The 18,878-nt window shown below is 42.6% G+C and overlaps 1 protein-coding gene across 2 annotated transcripts in view; it reads right to left on the bottom strand.

Annotated features, from left to right (window-relative positions):
• The window catches only part of LOC113836627 (teneurin-2), a 934,552-nt gene that overhangs the window by 290,694 nt on the left and 624,980 nt on the right, over window positions 1–18,878 (bottom strand). Inside the window, exon 4 of one of the 2 annotated variants that reach the window (XM_035448193.1) lies at window positions 1,739–1,973. In XM_035448193.1, the coding sequence (XP_035304084.1) occupies window positions 1,739–1,973 (235 nt within the window). The remainder of the gene's footprint in view (window positions 1–1,738; window positions 1,974–18,878) is intronic. The other variant, XM_035448194.1, reaches the window with a different exon arrangement.

Below are 18,878 nucleotides of genomic sequence, written 5' to 3' on the forward strand. Positions count from 1 at the left end.
CGATCTAGTGCAAAAGAGCCAGGCTTATGGCTGCACACCCAAATAGACATCTCCCTCCCTTCTTATGGGGATCATGAGGGCTGTACCCAGGTTCCCTCATAATTTATCATCTCTGTGAAATCACAGATGTATTGCAGGAATGTTCCTTTACATCTGGACCCCTCATCTTTGAAGAAGAAATAATAATCATCCCTTTAGACCTTGTTGGATTGCTTTCTGACTCGACTGAGATGTTTGAATGTATTAATGCACATAGAAAATATATACAAGTGTACACACGAAATGCACAATATAAGCTTAATACCAATGGCAGGGAGGCAGCCACATATCCTCCTCCCCTTTTCTCTTTTATCTCTTTCTACCCAGAAACTATGTTTCACATATAATCAATCATCTACTGACTAAAAGAGGCTGATGACAAACTCCAGGGTGGCTCATAAACACAAGGGGAGAAACAGAAAATCTCATCTAGCTTGGATGACCTGTAGCTTCTGCCATGGCTATTAGGATTACTATCAGGGTTGTTGCATTAGTACAGTTGTTAATAGTTATCTATTCTGTATAATCCATAGATATCATTTTTACTGACTTGACATCTTTTAAGCTTCAGAGAGTAAGGTTGAAGACATAGATGAAAACAAGGATAATTGTCAGAAAATGAAAGTCGAGTGTGAGCACAGCAGCAAGGGTGTACCATCTACTCAAGCTCAAGAGCTTACTTTTTCAACTTGAAAGGTGTCAGAGGCGAGCAACAACTCCACAGGTTACAGCTTTCTAAATTGCTTCCAGCTGTGTGTGGAAAAATCCACCAGCCATTACCAGAAACACTGCAGATTATTTCTCTTCTTCAAACCTAAATTATTGAAGTTTGAAAGTGACTTGAGAATGTTCTGAGGGGTCCATACAAATGGCTGCCTCTGTGGCTCTTTCAGCTAAGCAAACAAGTGGAGCATACAAACAGAAGGTGTATGGGGATGGAGCCACAAGACTCTGGGTATCAGACCAATCTGCTCATGGCCTTCACTGTCAATTGTCTCATCTACCATACCATGTCTCTAAGGTCTTCCTTAAGCCTACTGAGGAATACATGGTTTTTAGAAGACCAGAAGTGAAAGTGGGTAAAGGACTAAAGAACAGACAAACAAAACAAAGTCAGACATAGGGATTATTTTCAGATTCTTCCTTCCCAACACAAGTACCTACCTCCCCGTTTTGTTGTTTGTTTTTTTTTTTCTACATCCCTGTTTGCCCCAGAGCCATCAAGCTGTTAGTGTGTACAGGAGGGAGTAAAGTGGGCCAGCGGGTTGGATGAAATATAAATTAAAATTAGACTTCTGTCAGTCTGGAATCGGGGATTGTTTTCAAGGTCTCCCCAAACACTTAATTTCAAATGAGTCTTCATTTATTACTTCAAGAAAGGCCAAATGCATAATTTATCAGCAGCATTCAGTCAATATACCCTTATAAGCATGTTTCCCATGAGCCTTTGAGTAAAAATATGTTATGCTAATTCTATTAGTTGGGTACACAAGAGCTGCCTAAGAAAGTAAACAAGCATTAAAAGGAGACACATGTGAACAAAGAAATACTGATCGACCTACTGTCCAGGGTCAAATTACCAAGGGACAAGGAGGCATTAAACTTGTCTCCTTATGCTGGCAATGTCTCTCCAACCAGAACTCAGAGCCACCCAGAGCCATGTGACTCAAGTGACTTAGAGTAGGCGACAGAAACTTACCGGGTCTCTAGTGGCACGTTACTGTTTAGCACCCAGCTGTCCTGAAGCTGAACGGACTCTGGTGTGGTGGCCAGGTCATTGGGTGCTGGAGCTGGGGCGTGGATTTGGCTCCGCCGATTGGTCAGTGAGTTCCTGTTGAGGGAGTTGGCAGACGAGTGGTGATGGGACAACGTGTGGTTGTGAGGAGGTGGCAAAGGGGGCCTCAGAGTTGACTGGCTGTGGTGGTTCGGAGGACCTGAAAGAGAGGAAGGAGAAACAGGCATCAGGACCTGCAGATTTCAATCCCAGGAACTCTGCACCTGTGGGGTGGGTTTGCAGCCAAAGTCCCCAGTGTCCACAGTGACTGCAAACCACAAACCAGAGGTTACAGGTGGGGCTGCATAGAACACCCCAGGGCCATTTGTCACAAACAAATACAGTGCTTTAATTTGTATTTGTTGATATGCATCAATGAGAGAGCAAGGAGGGTCCAGGTTAGAAAAGCCGACTGGATAAGGAATGGATGGTCAGTGGAATTATCTGATAATTACAATGGAAGGAACAATACACTCAGGCTGGTTCTGGCTGTGACAAGTTTTATTCCATTTCCTGGTAAAATTTAAAGGTTTAGGTTCTCTAAAACAAACCACAAACAACCCAGCTATTTTTGTAGGAGTGGAAGATACAATAATGGTTACAAGAAGCTGTACAGGTGGGAGATAGGGAGAATTTGGCCAGTGGGCACAGACAGTTACACAGGAAGACCAAGCTCTGGGGTTCTGCTGCACAGTAGAGTAATTATCGTCAATAATAAAGAACATTTCCCACTACAGGATGTTCTCTTGAATGTTTCATCCCAGAGAAGTTCTATGTTTCTGGTGGCAGGTATGCTAACTACCGGGATTTGAACATCACACAGTGTATTGAAACATCACAATATATCCATAACTTTGTGCAATTATTGTGTGTCAATCAAACACAGTTACTGGGCCAGGGAGATGGCTTGGTAGGTGAAGTGCTTGCTGTGAAAGCATAAGGATCTAGATTTGGATTCCCAGAACACATGTAAAGCCAGACACAATAGTGCCCGTCTACGGTCATAGGCCTTCTATGGTGAAATGAGAGGCTGTGAAAAGAGAATTCTCACAAACTCTCAGGGCAGCTAGCCTGTATATTGCTGAACATCAAAAGAGCCTGTCTCAGACAAGGTGGATAGGGAGAACTGATACCAGAGGCATAGAACACACACACACACACACACACACACACACACACACACACACACACACACACACACACGAGAGAGAGAGAGAGAGAGAGAGAGAGAGAGAGAGACAGAGAGAGACAGAGAGAGACAGAGAGAGACAGAAACAGAGAGACAGAGACAGAGACAGAGAGGCCTTGCATTTAAATTGTGGTGGTAACTAGGTAGGAAAGTAAAGCATTCCTGTTGTGGACAGGATTGAACTGGAGTGGGTAAGAAGTGTTCTTCAGAGGCTTCGGGTCAGTGTTACCATGGCTGAAGGCAAACAAACATGTCTCTTAGCTGGATAGAGGACACTGAACTGAAGATTTGTAATTTTGGATGCAGTTTCCTGGGTTTTCAAGGAGCTGACAACTCAAAATAAATTGATAAATACATGAATAGGCATAAAAACACAGATGTGCATATATACTGAGAGTATGCCAGCTCCCTCTGACTCGTAGGCTGATAGCTGTTCTCCACTAAGAGAGGAGTCCTGAGGACAGTCTGCAGAGGGTTAAGGGAAATCACTATTTGAGATCGTGATCCTGCTCCAAATCATATCCTGTCTTTCAAATACAGAAATCCTCTACCTTTGCAGAGAAAATTCTCGCATGAGAACTCTGCCTCTGGAAATGCCCCCGTATAAATATCTCTACTCAGGATAGCCCTGCCCAAGGTTTTCTTAGCAACGGGTTCTCCATTGGCATGATGCAGTATTTTAAACCTAACGAAAGCAAAAGTGGGTTTTCTAGGCGATGTAAGCCTATAATTTCCTTTTAATAGATGTTGAAACATGACTTTTAATTTGTGTCCTTTGAGAAAGTCTATTTTTTTGAAGCCTCCAGTCAGTGTTGGCAGCTCACCAGGTGACTGCTGAGCCTTGTCATTTTGGCCCCTGCCAACTTTGAAAATCCCCAGCCCCTGCCGTCCTGGCTCTAAGAAGTTGGCTCAAGTCATTTAAACAAGCAATTTGACACAAATTTCAACTACTTGTCTCCTTATGTGGCCAGGCTACATCTCCAAAAGGTGTAATCTACATTCTGGGGTTCCTGTGAAGCACTCCGAGGGAAAGACAACATGTCAAAAAGATAGTAGGTTTGGAGCCGTTGCCACCAAAGAAAACAGAAAGGAAGAGAATAGAAGAAAACTGTTCCTTGAAGTTAGTATCTCTGGGTTGAAATTACTTGGGGATTTTTTTTTCCTAATGTTCAGAAAAAAAGACAACTAAAGCTAAAACCCAGTGGGAAATGCCAAGGTACGGTTGTATAGATTTTAAATCGTGTCCTCCAAATGAACCTGTAATTCATGTTTTACATTAGGCAGCGGTGACACTTTAAATACATCTTTGGTGGAGTTTCATAGCTGTAGCAGGCTATTACATATGCTGGCATTGTTGTCTGACTAGTAATGTATTATTACATAGTTATTTAGCATTTGTCTGTCTCCTATTAGTGGGGAAAGGTGGGAAAGGGGCAAAATGATGTAATAATGATCTCTCAGAGGCCCTCTCCAAGCCCCTCACACAGGGTTAATGAATTCTCATGCCTTTCTTTCCCCCCTCTCTCAACTCCCATCCAAGTGGTGTCATTATTCCCATTAGTTAGGCAATTAAGAGACTTGCCTGGGGAAGATGAGGTGAGTCAGTGTACAAGTGAGAAGCCACACTCCCTGCTCCCAGCCCTAACTTTCCATCCTCTTCTGCCCCCAGTTCTCACTCCCAGCATTCTGGACCACACACTCTCTCCAAGTACAAAGAGGCCAAGTGAAGAATTAAATTCCCTGAATGAGCTCCCAGACCTTCCTGCTTCCTGTCTCTTCACCCCAGCAAATCTTCCCTTGCCTATTCCAGCTGTGTGGCCTTTGCTTCATTGTCCATCCGTATTGGGAGTGGGTGGAATTCCTGTGTGTGTGTGTGTGTGTGTGTGTGTGTGTGTGTGTGTGTGTGTGTGTGTGTGTGTGTAAGGTCTCCAGGGAGTTATGCCTGGGGCAAGGGAAGAATTAGTTTGGCTGCATGTGGTATGTTCCAAATACACTGGGCAGTGAGAATCCACATTAATTGGAAGAGAGGTCAAGAATCTATCCAGTTCACCTAAAAAAGGAAGGCTTAGAACTTTCTGGGAAAAATAAAACAGAAATAAGAGCAGGGGAAGCTGAAAGAACACCAAGTTCTTCATTCACTCTACCCTCCTATGAAGCAATATGGTCTTTCACTACAAATAGATGGTTGAGAACAACAAAAACAAAACTTATTTGGCACTTTACTGAAGAAAAAGTTCTTGTTACTGGTGCTCACTTCTGAAACGCTGACTGTAGTTACTCATGTATCCACCTATCCAGTGGCCGTATTTTCAGCTAGGTGCACAAGATCAAAAAACAATGATACTACACAGAGTGGTTACACTACCACCAGGGAACATGGAGTGATGAGAGAATGGGTAGGATGGCCATTTAGTTGGAAGATAAGACAGAAAAAAATCTAAAGAATTAGATTCAAGGTTTGAGCCTGCTGCTTTCTAGTTGCAGAAACTGGAGCATGCTACCCGCATTTAATTTTCAGCTTTACTCATGTACCAAAGGTGATTTTAGGTGACCCACTAAAATCACTGTGGAGGTGAGAAAGGCATTGAACATGGCCTAGCAGTCTACCAACTCATGTGCAGAGAACACTTTGGTTCTTTCAGGGTTGAAAGCTGATAGGTATGACCAGTTGTAGCTCAAAAGGAACACAGATTTACAGTGACCCAAGACTTCAGCTGTGCTGGTCAATGATCTCAGGTCAGTAACCTTCAATGTGAGTGTTATAAAAATTTAACTGTGTTGTAGCGTTCTAGATTTGTGAAACAAAACTCAGAATCAAAATGAGTGTGTCTTCTGTCACAACAACAAGCTAGAAGTGCATGCTCTCATCTGGTTCTCTAGTGTGCCATAAACCCTAGCTATCATCTAATATAGCAATGGTCGTTGTTGTCATAGCCACTTGTTCCGGATTCCTCATTCTTCTGTTTTGGTGACTGTTGGTTTGACCTGGTCACCTTGTGATCATTGTGGCAAATGTTCCTCTAATATGGCAACTGATGACCCCAAGGCACTTTCTGCATTCCCCAGCTTTCCTAATGGACATTCTGGGATTTGATGCTTGGGAAGGTTTTCCATTTGCTCAGATTCAAACAATGACTATCATCATGTTTTACTGCTTTCCAAGATGCTCTAGTATATGAGAAGCCCTTCTCCAAAGTGTTGGGCAGCTCCACTCTATGATGAAACAGATAATAAGGAAGTTAGCCTCGTGAAAAAACCATGATGTTCACTCTAAAGTTGCAGACATTTATTGGGCTACCTGTGATTCATATTATCATGCCCTTCCTAGAACACAAATGCAAGATTATACAATAATGTAATTTAAATACAAATAACTGTATCAAGTAAGTGCTTATAGAGTAGCAGGCTACTCAGTGGGCATAAGGCAACTGTTATTGAAGCTTTGTGCTGACTAGTTATATGGCACCTGATGAGCTTAAGCTGAGACTCTAGGAGGTCCAGCCTGGCCTATATAGTAAGACTCTGTCTCAAAAATAGACAGACCATAATCTTCATCATCATCATTATCATCATCACCACCATCATCATCATCATGAACGATAAGAACCAGACATTATTTTTAGGTTCACCATAGGAAAAAGGAACTGTTGTATTGGGTCTCTCAGGAACTAAAGAAGTTGAGTGTTGTAGAAAAACTTGGATTTTTCAGGAACGATGCTTCCTGTATGTGTAAACACTGGTATGTGGATCTATGCTTCTGTCTGCTCTGTGACAGCATAGCCAGCGCTGCTGTGGCTTAGACATTTCATTGGACACTTGCAGCTGGTTGATTCTGACACAAATACCAGCTCTGAACTTTGTCCTAAGTGCTTCTGGGTTGACTTAAGAAGAAGAAAGCAGTCCGTCTCTGAGTCCTATTAGCTCCAGAATTCATCTACCTACTGAGGTCTTGGCACATCTGTTCCCTCATTTGTTGACTTTGGCAAAGTTGCCCAAACACATGTGGAGGCAAGTAGCAACCCACACTTCAGATAACATAAAGGAAGCATTTTTTTAAAGGCTAGCTAAACTAAGGAAATAAATGGTTAATGATTGGCTATTGTTACTGAACTCTGCTTATATAAACAGTTGAGGGAGGCCTTCAGGTAGGGAGGTGTGGGAGGGCAGGGACTGATGAAGACAGCCTTGTCTTGCCTTATAGTAGGCACCAATTTTTCTTGGTGATTAAGAAGGATGATAAAGTGCATGTGAGAAAAAAATAAAAATGGAGAAGTAGGGGCCTGCCTAACTGCTGATAAATCACTCATTCTGGTGCTGACATGCCCACCATTGGTCTTAAGTATTGCATCCCCCTCAGTCCCAGAGATGATAAATTAACTAAGAACTCTCTGCCTTGTATAGACCCACCTCTTCTGAGCATGCTGAATCCTGACAGCAACTTGAAGATGCCAGAAGTAGGATGGTCTTGGCAAACTTTGGAGTTTGGTTGATGCAAATTGGCACCAGGACACTGTTAATTTTTACCATGTATGGGAGCCAGGGGAATGAGGGCAAAGATTTCAAGAAACAACCACCTACGGTCAGAGCTAAGAAGGGGAGTGGACTGTACTGGAAGACAACTGTGCTGGTGATGGGCCTTGGTTCTACCTGATCATATGCTAGATGCATAGCCACTGAAAAGCTGTATTCTGCATTGAGTCTGTGTCTTCATCTGTAGAACAGGCATCATAAGTTTTCCTCTCTTTGTGTTTTTTTCTTTTTTTCTTTTCTTTTCTTTTCTTTTCTTTATTTTTTGGTTTTTGAGACAGGGTTTCTCTGTGTAACTTTGGAGCCTATCCTGGAACTCACTCTGTAGATAAGGCTGGCCTCAAACTCACAGAGATCCAACTGCCTTTGCCTCCCAAGTGCATATCATCATTAAGAAAATTATATGAGATATTATTATAGGGAGCCTTGGACCAGCAAGATGGTTCAGCAACCAACATGACAACCTGAATTCAAGCCCTAGGATTCATATGGTTGAAGGAAAGAACTGATTTCTGAAAGCTGTCCTTTGACATGCCCCACCTCCCACATACTAAGTAACCTAGCACAATTCTTGGCATTAATAAGTTAGTCACACATATAATGATAAATACATATGTTAGATTCCATATAACCAATGATATTAACCATGGCAGTAGAAACCACAGTAACTTAGGTTCTGTGGAATATGATGAGCACTTCCTGGGACACCGTGGCCCCATTGCCTGGCTCTTTGAGCTGGCAGATCTTAGAGTGAGGTACCTAGCGAATGTACAGAGGCAAAACTCCTAAGAACAGTCCCTGTTGACTTCAAATACAGCCTGTAAGAGAGCCGATAAAGTGACATGGCCCCTGGCTGTGATAGAGGCAGTCCCAAGAATATAACTCTGACTTGGGATTTGGAATAATTCATTTCCATATTCAAAACCAGTGTTGCTACTGACAACAAAATGGCAACGTTGGTTGAGGCTACTATGAATTAGGTCCCCTTTGTGTTGGTGCTGAGCCAAATGCTGAACATACAGGATTCCATGGAATTCCCATTCACTGTTGTAGGATGTGTAAGTCATTGTCATCATGCTACAGATACAGTGAGGGAAGCTCAGAGCAGTTAAGCAATATACCCACAGTCACATAGCTTAGTAAGCATCACAGATGGCATTTGATCCCAGGCTTTCTTCCTCTCCCAGTCATGTACAATGGGACATAAAGCCAAAGCACATTCACAAGCGAAGGGACTAGACCCCAGCCCTGGTGCTGTGTACCTAGCAACACAGAAGGAATCTAGCTTCACTAAGTTTGTGTGCACACATGCTTAAATGGCAGTCAAATCTGTGAGACTTTGGAGAGAACTACCCTCCCCCATCTTCTGCACTGCCTCTCCCTGCTGCTCGTGTCAGGAGAAATAGGACAGAACAACCAAGTTGCAGAGCACACTCCTTTTATGCTTTCCCCAAATCCCTCCCAATTCTCCCCCTCTGGGCTACATCCCTGGCCTAAGTGATGAGCAGCAATTAGGTCTACAGAGGCAGGAACAAGGGCAAGCTCCGTCCTGGCTTGTCCTGCCCTGTTCTAACCTGAGGCACTCCGCCAACACCCCAGGGACAGATGGATGGAGGGATCGTTCAGCCTTCTTCTGTGTTTGCCAAGAGATTTCCTGATTTGTCTCTAAATATAGGGTAGTTTGGATACTGAGCTTGCCCCCTCTTTCTTTGCCTTAGCATCTACTGAATGTTTTACCCCTAAAGAATGGACTTGTATTATCTATTCCTGACCAGCTTGTGTGGTCCTGCTGGCTTTCCAGGGCAAGCAAAACCATCTGCAATACTTCATGGATCTGTACATCAGTGCTGCAAGCTGGGGCCATAGCTCTTCGGAGGGAGAAGAGGAAAAAAAAGGAAGGATGAAGTGAGCTGAGGTTCACTTCTTTTTCAGACTCCCAGCACCAGCTCTGGTTAATGTCTCTTAGCACGGGGGGATACACTGTCCCATATGAGGGGTGATAACCTTGATGGAAGGGCTCCCTTGGCCCAAGCACAGGACCAGGGAATGCAGGGACTGTGCTCATGTATAGGAAATGATTACATAAAATATATGACCTCAGAGGCAAAAGACCAACGACAAGTGCATTTGTTCTCCATGCAAACAGATCACCACCATGGAGCAGAAACATGGGAGTTACTGTCATAAGAAGCAATCATTTGCAGACTTAGAAAGCAAAGCTTCGTCAGCTCTCCCATTGCTCACGAGTGAGTAGGGTTGGAGGGCCAACTCCAGTCCTTAAGAAGGAGTAACTGCATGCGTCAGCGGGCATGCTGAGAGTCTTGCATCGTTCATCTCATTAAACACAGTTGTTTGAAAGTGGGCACCGATCTCTACTTTAAGGGTAAGGCAACTGAGGGGCAGGTTGGTTCAGTGACATAAGTCTCCCTCCTTAAAGTATCATGAACTGTGATATACCTGTGCCACTTCTGGGAGGTGGCTTTTCACACTGAATCCATCTTAGTTAGAAACCCCAGCGCATGGCTTTATATTGTCTTGGGGGCTCTCCTGTGTCTTACAGTGCACTATTAACTACTCAGGGAAAGGGGTCTGCCCCTCCTATTTCACATGCCCAGCAGCAGACACAGGGTCTGCTAGAGCTAGGGCTGGTTGAAGTGGAGTATGCACAACTGAGATCCTAGAGAGCTGGATTTGGTGAGTGTCACTGGAGAGGGATCAGGGATCTCTCAGCATTGACTGTTGGACTCAGTGGCAGGCCTTTCTTAACTTTTCTCATAACTATTGCCAAGGAAGGCCTGTAACAGAGAGGCAGCAGGATGGGGTAGAAGGTGACCTTGAACCCCTCTGGTCTTGTGTTTGTTCCTTGTTCTGTCTGGTTACCTCTTTGCTTCCAAATAGTCTAACTAAGCTATGATAACACAAGCTCTTTTAAATGTCTGTATTTTTCAGTACATTTACTGAAATGTGCAACTCCAGTGTCTAATCTAATTTCAGAACATCACACCCCTCAGCGATCCCTCCTTCTCTCCCTCCTTCTCTTCTTCCCTCCCTCCCTCCCTCCCTTCCTCTCCCCTCCCTGTTTCCTCCCTTTTCCCCTCAGGGAGTCTCTGGAAAATTCAAATAATTTTTTTGTCCTATAAATTTGCGCTTACCAGACATTTCATGAGAATGAAGATTCCCTCCGGTTTATAGACCATGATGTCTGATGTCTTGTTTGTGGCAGAGCCCCGCTGGAGCCCATCAAAGTTAGATCTCAGATGGGTACAACTTTTACAACCCACAGTACCTTTCCCTTAAGAGCTAAAAATGCCCCTCTCCAAAGCAAGTTCTCTGTGATGCTTTGTGGCAGGGCCTCTGATGCTGTTGGTATTTTTCAGAAGGTGCCTGTCAGGTACAGCCACTAGAGAGTCAGAGGGATGCAGAGGGTTTAAGACAAAGCCTGTGATTTGTTCTAGTGGATGCACATAGGCATGTGAGAAGAGAGGACCATTGCTAGCCAGCTGGGTACAGTAGGGACTTGTTGAAGACAGAGGAAGGAGAAACATGACTTGGGTGCCCAGTCAACAGATGTCATGTGTTAAGTGTTTAACAGTACTTAGGGTGCTTGGGTCAACGTGCCCCTTTTAAAAGGTCAAGTTCTCACATAGACAGGTCTAAAGGGACTAGAGTCACAGCTGTCCAATCATTTTGTCATGTTCCGTACTCAGTCTTTACTTGGTCCAACTCATCGGGATACCAAGTCACACACTCACATGCACAGACATAAAGACACACACACACACACACATACAAAAAGACAGACAGACAGACAGACAGACAGACAGACAGACACACACACAAAGAGAGAGAGAGAGAGAGAGAGAGAGAGAGAGAGAGACTAGAAATACTTGAGAAGAACCTCTCTAAAGATGCTGTTTTATTGCCAAGTTCCATCTGAGCAAAGTGTATGTGAGCATTTCCATAAATCTACATTACCCTAGGTATTTGGGGCTCCTCTGGGAAAGAAAAGTCTATCAGCAGAAAGTAATGATTTTGGGCTTTTCAATTGCCCTAAGGATCTTGACAATACTATTAAGACCCATGAGCTCCCTGTCGAGAAGTTTAGGAGTGAAATTATTAATACGCCCAAACGTTGTGTTGATTGTTGCACTGCAGCAGAAAATACTCTCTCTGTTATTTGACCCGCATTATCACTCTCCTAAGCAGAGAATTGCATCGAAAATGTAAACTCTTCTCATCCAAATCATTCAGTAGCTTTTTGAGGTCTTATTGGAAAATAAGCTGGGAATGATTTGGATATTTCCCTACCTAAGAAACATAGAAACTTAATGTTTTCCAAAGACCAAACTATTTTTTAAGGTGTGTGTGTGTGTGTGTGTGTGTGTGTGTGTGTGTGTGTGTGTTTGTGTGTATCCTCACAGTATAATTCTTTTCCATTAAGATGTTTAGATGTTTGGTTATGTTTTCCTTGTGGTAGATTTCATTCTCTCCTTCCCTCTCTGCCTCCGTGAGTCCCTCCCTCCCTCCCTCCCTCCTTCCCTCTCATCCTCCCCCTTCTCCCTTTCTTCCTTCCTCTTCTTTCCTACCTTTACCATATTTGCCCTCTGAAATCAGGAAGATGACCAAAATAAAGATAAAACACAATTGCACCTCTAACCAGAGCCTCTGATGAACATGCGGGGGGGACAGGCTCTGATGTGTGCCGTTCGTGAACAGCAAGAGTGACAGAAGCACCCCAGTTAAATGGCAAGGATGGGGATAAAGGATCCTGGAGCATTTTCACTTCAAAGCTCAGCAGAATTATTTACTATCTGAGTGACCTTTTCCCCAGATCTCTCCTGGTACATGCCTTATAGGGCAAGAGAACAAAAGTTTCTCCATACTATATAAACAGAAGTCAGCTGAATGTCAGGCCATGGACTGCATCTCTTTTCTTGTCAAGGGACAGCCAATGTAATGGGATGTATAGGGCTAGCACTGGAGTGCTTTTCAAAACACTTTTTCTATCTTCAGAACACACACACACACACACACACACACACACACACACACACACACACACACACACACACACACACAGAGTGGGGGCAAGTGTTTACACCACACAAGCAACTGAGTGCTTCCTGAAACACCACCCATTGCCTGGGATCTCGTGGCTCAAACACTGTTAGAGAGTGCCCTTTGGATTTTGCTCACAATTGCTTATTGGTTTCTTTCAAAGCTGTCTTGGTGTTGTTTTCATCTTCCAATCAAGCTCCTCCAGTGCTCATGGACCTTTTCCTTATGGACATTGAGCAGAAGCACACAGCAGCTGATAGGGAAGGTAAGGAAGCCTACCCTAGCCCAAGTGCCCAGCATAATCACGACCAAGAAGAAAACTGCATGGAATGGGAGGCCTATGTGTTGTGAAAACCTTCGTTTTGTTGTAGAAAGAGGAGCTAATGCCTTCAAGACTAGAAGCTCTGTTGCATTCCTCTGGACAGGCAGGGTTCTAGCCCCAGTTCATGAACCCAGTGCTAGAGTTCCTTCAGTCTTTAATACCAGAGACCTTAACTTAAATCTCCAAACACTGAAACATTTAGAAAAATGCAAGGGATACCCTTCAAGATACTGGGGCATGCAATCACTTTGAAATAGGTCTCCAACAATACAGGAACTCATGCTCACTATCAATAGATGGGACCACATGACAAAGTTCCTATACAGCAGAGGAAATGATCAGTAAACACATCTCACAGAAGGGAAGAAAATCTTTACCAGCTACACTCTGGACAATGGGTTAACAGCAAAAATCTTAGTATATTTTGCATAAGTTAAATATGAGGAGAAAATTGACAAATAACAAATAGGCAAATGAACTGAATAGACAGTTTTCAAAAAGAAAGAGAGATAGAGAGAAAGAAAGGAAGAAAGAAGAAATATATATGGCTATCAACTATTCTTAAAAGTGTTCAATTGAATTTGCATCATGGAAATGCAAATTCAAACTACATTGAGATATCACCCTATCCCAGCTAGGCTGACTGTCATCAACAAACCTGACAACAAATGTTGGAGGGATGTGGAAAGAAAGGAATACTTATTCACTGTTGTTGGGATGCAAATTAATAAAGACATTGTGGCAAAAATAGTCAACCATACAGATATGTTTACCCCTGTATTTATGGCTGCTTTATTCATCATATCAAAGAATTGGAATAAACCTAATTGCCCATCAATGGATGCCTGAATACTGGACTACTATTCATCTCTAAAGAAAAATTAAGTTTAAAGTTTGCAGGAAAGTGGATGGACTTAGAAGATATAATACCAGGCAAGGTCACATAATCTCAGAAAGAAGTAAACTGCATGTTCTCTCTCATATGTGTAATCTAACCAATAATATATGTATCTATGTAAATAAAAACACACTGGGTACAGTATAATATGAAGAAAGGAGCAAGAAAGCTAAATATAAGTGTATGAGGAAGGACTAAATGTAGGTAATGAGCATGAGTTATGGAAGAGGATAGAAAACTAATTATTTTTATCTAATTCTGACATGGATTTTTTTTATTTTGGTGGCAGATAAAAAAATATGTCCAATAATAAAAATGCAAAATTTAATGTGAAGCTTTGCAGCTTCCATTTTGAATGCCTAGCTTAACTATATAGAAATTCATTGAGTTGTATAGAATTATAGATTTATAATTCAGTGTATGCCAATTTTTATTTACTTACAATTTTTTTTTTCGAGAAACAATTTTTTTTTCGAGACAGGGTTTCTCTGTGGCTTTGGAGCCTATCCTGGAACTAGCTCTTGTAGACCAGGCTGATCTCGAACTCACAGAGATTTACCTGCCTCTGCCTCCCAAGTGCTGGGATTAAAGGCGTGCACCACTAACACCCGGCTATACTTACAAGTATTTTTAATAATAAAATTCATTAAAAATTTTAACAACAGAATACCACCGATCACTCTGGCTTTGCCTGGAGGTCTTCAGGACTCAGATGTCTAACTTCTGTGGGCCTCTGCTTCCTTATCCATCAAAGGTTCCATTCTCAAGGAGGGCTTACTCAGAAAAACACTTGACACACCCAAAGTTCTTAGAAAACACATTCATACAGGGGGGAGGACCCCGGTCCTACCCCAAATGATGTGATAGACTTTGATGATTCCCCATGGGATGCCTCACCTTCTCTGGGGAGTAGATAGGGGGGTGGGATGGGGAGTTGGTGGGAGAAGAGGGAGGATGGGAGGGAGAGGAAACTGGGATTGGTATGTAAAATAAGATTGTTTTTAATATTAAAATTTAAATAATAAAAATAAATAAATTTTAAAAAGGAAAACAGCAGTAAATACTAGTGAACATCCACATTTATTTGCTTTTGCCTAGATCAATTGTCTCCTTCTTTCTTGACAGAGTAAATAAGGGTGGGTGTAGCACAGAAACTGTGATTCAAAGATGACTATTTCAGATGGCTTAAAAAAAACTCTGGTGGTCAAATATCTCTAGCCCAAATAACATTTCTAAAAACAAGAGGTTCTTTTATTCTTAACTAATGAATCACAATGAGTGGCTCTAGAGCTAATGGGATATTAAAATGATCAATGTAGTTTTTTTTTTTTTTCACTTTTTCAGCTTACATGTGCTAAGTCATCAGAAAGCAAGTGATCTTGCAGCAGCCATGCTCCTCTGAGAAGTGGTCATGTTGCTATGAAAACAAGCAAGAGTGGTCCTTACTGTTGCTGGCCTGGTTCAGCTTCAATCCTGCTTTGGTGAGACCAGCCCACAGTAAAATCCAGACATGTAACTTTCTCTGGCTCATTTCAGAGCCACGCAGGTTGCTCTATCATTGCAAACCACTGCTGAGCGACTCACTGATGGCCTGAGCTGTTCATCACATTTAGATGGTCTAAGTCATGAATTAGCAATTTGTTTCTCAGGGCTTCTTGCATTACTGAAACAGCCTAGTATTTATCACCTCAAATGGGATCATTCTTAACTCCATAATGTGGAGAGGGAGTCATCCTTCACATGAAGTAATCAGATTTGGTGGAGAAAAATAATTGCCATTCCTAACACTGCCTATCGGACACTTTAACAGTGAGGTCTGGGAAGAGGTTTCTTGATCAGATGATATTTGATTGAGACCTGAAGGATAAAAGGAGAGTCATTCTACCGTTTGAAAGAATAGTGTGTAGGGAGAGGAAACTGGAAGAACAAAGTCATTTTAAACCTGACAGTGCATGGGGATTGCACAGACTCTAGCCCAGGTTTGTCTCTTCCACTTAGTTTCAAGCCTTTTCTGGAAGAAAACACTGAAGCAAATAAGAAAGGCCCCAGATTCTCATGGCCTCTGCCTCAGGCCTTTTGCACTTGCAGAAGCCTTAGCCTTGGGGATCCAGATAATTGAGTAGCTCTTTCCTCCTCTGCATGTCTGAGCTCAGATGTCACCTTGGAAGATACCCTCAGGAGCCCTCTTGTCCCCCTAACTTTGTTTCCTCTGTCTCTGATGTACATTAGCATCCATTAAAAGTATCTTTTGGCACTAGAAAGTAAACAACATGAAAGCAAAGCTACTATTTTATTCTGTCTGGAATCCATGGTCCTGGACTCTCCCGTAGGCATAATAAATGATTTCTGGACCAATTAGTTAGGCGCTATACACCGACAAGGACAGTAAGAGCAAAAGAATCAAAAAGCCATCTAAATTCCAACAGAAAAGATAGCATTTCTGAGAGGCAACTCCATGGTGTCATTTGTCCCAAACCTCAGAAGCTTGAACTCTCTCAAAATTCAAGAAAAAAAAATCTATGTGGGTATCTTTGCCAAAACACAACTCTATCTCACGCAAACTGGAGCAATTTTTTCCCTTCTTGCAGTAACCCAAACATGACAACAAGTGCCATACAAGCAGAAATCCCCAAGGAGAGAAGGAGGGCAGAGGCCTCCCATACACCCAAGTGGGAATGACACATTTCACTTCCAAACTGACTAACAGGATCTCCTGTGGCCCTTCCTGCCAGCAGAAACTGTTAGCTTTCCATCACCAATCCACTGCATTAAAATATCTTTGCTGAAGGCTGGCTTCGGATACACTGCAGAAGGGTGAATCTGGGTTCATCTGTGTAACTGGTAATTCACGAAGTAACAGACCTGGTTAAGAATGAAAGGGGAGTGTGGCTAAGGACTTTCATATGTTGTCACAGAGGACCCCAAAGTGTGCCCTCTCCCTTGACTATACTGATGTATGTAAGGAATTTTGTGCTTGCCCTGTTCCATGTCTAACACTAGATCATACTGGTACATACTGAATCATGCCTGCTGCTCATATATAGCCTGTTAACTCTTTACAAGCCTTTCCAACTTAAGCATGGCATATTGGAGTTTTTGTCCCTTGGGATTCTTGCTCCAAAGATCCTAGCAGAATCATATATAAGTAGTCACTTGGTAAACACCTTTTTATTCAGTGACAGAAATCCAAAGAAGGGATAGCTCTCTCCACAAGATTCCCTTTGCCTTCTTACCTGCTAAATTCCTTGTACAGTAACAGCAACCTATGACTTAAGCTCTCAGCATGCTGTTTTAAAAAAATCTAACTTCTCATCCATTCCCTCATTCACATCTCTGTTTGTTCAGATGTTCACATGGCAACCAATTATCAAATACCTACCCTGGATGCAAGGGCTTATCAGTATACATAGTCCCAGTGTGTAGGAAGGCAGTGCCCAATGCTGACAAACTTCCATGTAAGCCTAAGTTTTTTATGTCTCCTTATGGACATTAACTATCAAGATGCCTCACTTTTCCGTGCACATCTTTTTCTACCCTTCAGCTCACTTACGAAATGAAACGAAAGCACACACTGCTCTGAAAATGTTTACATACACACACACACACACACACACACACACACACACACACACACTCACACACACATGCACACATACACACTATATACTACCACCCTCTGCCTTGCCTTATCTTTCAAACTGTCTCCTTCCTGCTGGCTCTACATACACAGGAGTCTAAAAGTACCCGTTTTTTACCAGCATACCATTTAAAGGATGCTCCACAGCACACAGAGGAATTCACAAGAATGCTAATTATTACCTGTGGAGAGAAACTATAACATTTTGATTCATTTGTGTTTTCAGCTGAATGTGGTATTTATCAACGTCTTTTATGTTTAATTCTAGATAATAGAGCATGGCGAACTGGAGTCCTCAATTACGCGCATGGAATACGCATACGATATATCGTTTTCTCGACAAGGTTCAGACTTGCGAGCAGTCCCTGCTCCAGATTCTAATGTCTGGGGAGGGTCTCTGGCAGAGACTTGTAGGAGCCACATGACCTTCAAGGTACCTTTGTGCAGGTGAAAAGGAGTAAGGCATCTGCAGTCCTGGAGCAAGATGGAAACCAGGGGTGAAGAGGTCTTACCTGATAGCCTCTCTGTCTGCGAATCTCGTACTCAGAGCATCATCATAGTGACTCACAGACAGTGCACACACACACCACTTGAGTGTTTTTATAATTGAAATACATTCAGAATGACACCAAGAAGAACCAAAACTGACTGGAGAAAAGCAAGCAGACATCTCCTGCTGCTTCTTTTTAAGGAAAGAATGAATTGAGGGGATGAAAAACCGAATGGCTCCCAGAATTAACCAGAAGTAGCAGAGCATCATTACTGGAAACACATTTCACTTTGGACAGACAAAAAAGCTGCTTTTACACCACGATGAGATGGGATAAGGCTATGAAAAGAATACAGCTTCCTGGGGGTGCTGTAGCCACCCCACCACCTCCTAATCACAGACTTGGTGCTTGCCCAGGAGAAACAAAAACCTACACTCACCTAGAAAGCCTCACATTGAAATTTATAGAAGTTCTGTTCAAAAATCACTGGAAACCAAGACAATCAGATGTCTTCCAACGAGTGGGTGGGCAGGCAGAGTGTCAAAGGATCAAATAGAATTAGTAAGGATACACTGTGGACTTTAAAACTGCCAAGGAGGTTGATATCAGAAAATTGTGAGTATATGAGATGGTGGGTTGAGCCTATCTAAAAGGTATACCAAAACATGGTGTGTGCCACATAGATAACAACAATAATATAATCCATGTCAGGTTGTAAATTATAAAACCAGAAATGAACTATTACAAAGGAATGAACCATTGATACACACACCTGCTTCAACACACCCCAACGGCACCATGCCAGGTGAGACAAGTCCATTTTAAAAGGTTGCACATTGTACGATTTCATTCCATGACAGTCTCAAAAAGACATGCTAGAGTCACACATCAGTGCCTGAGAGGGGCTGGGACTGGGTGGTGGGACATGATTGTAAAAGAGGAA

Source organism: Cricetulus griseus, chromosome 7 (genome assembly GCF_003668045.3).
Source record: "Cricetulus griseus strain 17A/GY chromosome 7, alternate assembly CriGri-PICRH-1.0, whole genome shotgun sequence".
In the NCBI taxonomy this organism is placed as follows: domain Eukaryota; kingdom Metazoa; phylum Chordata; class Mammalia; order Rodentia; family Cricetidae; genus Cricetulus; species Cricetulus griseus.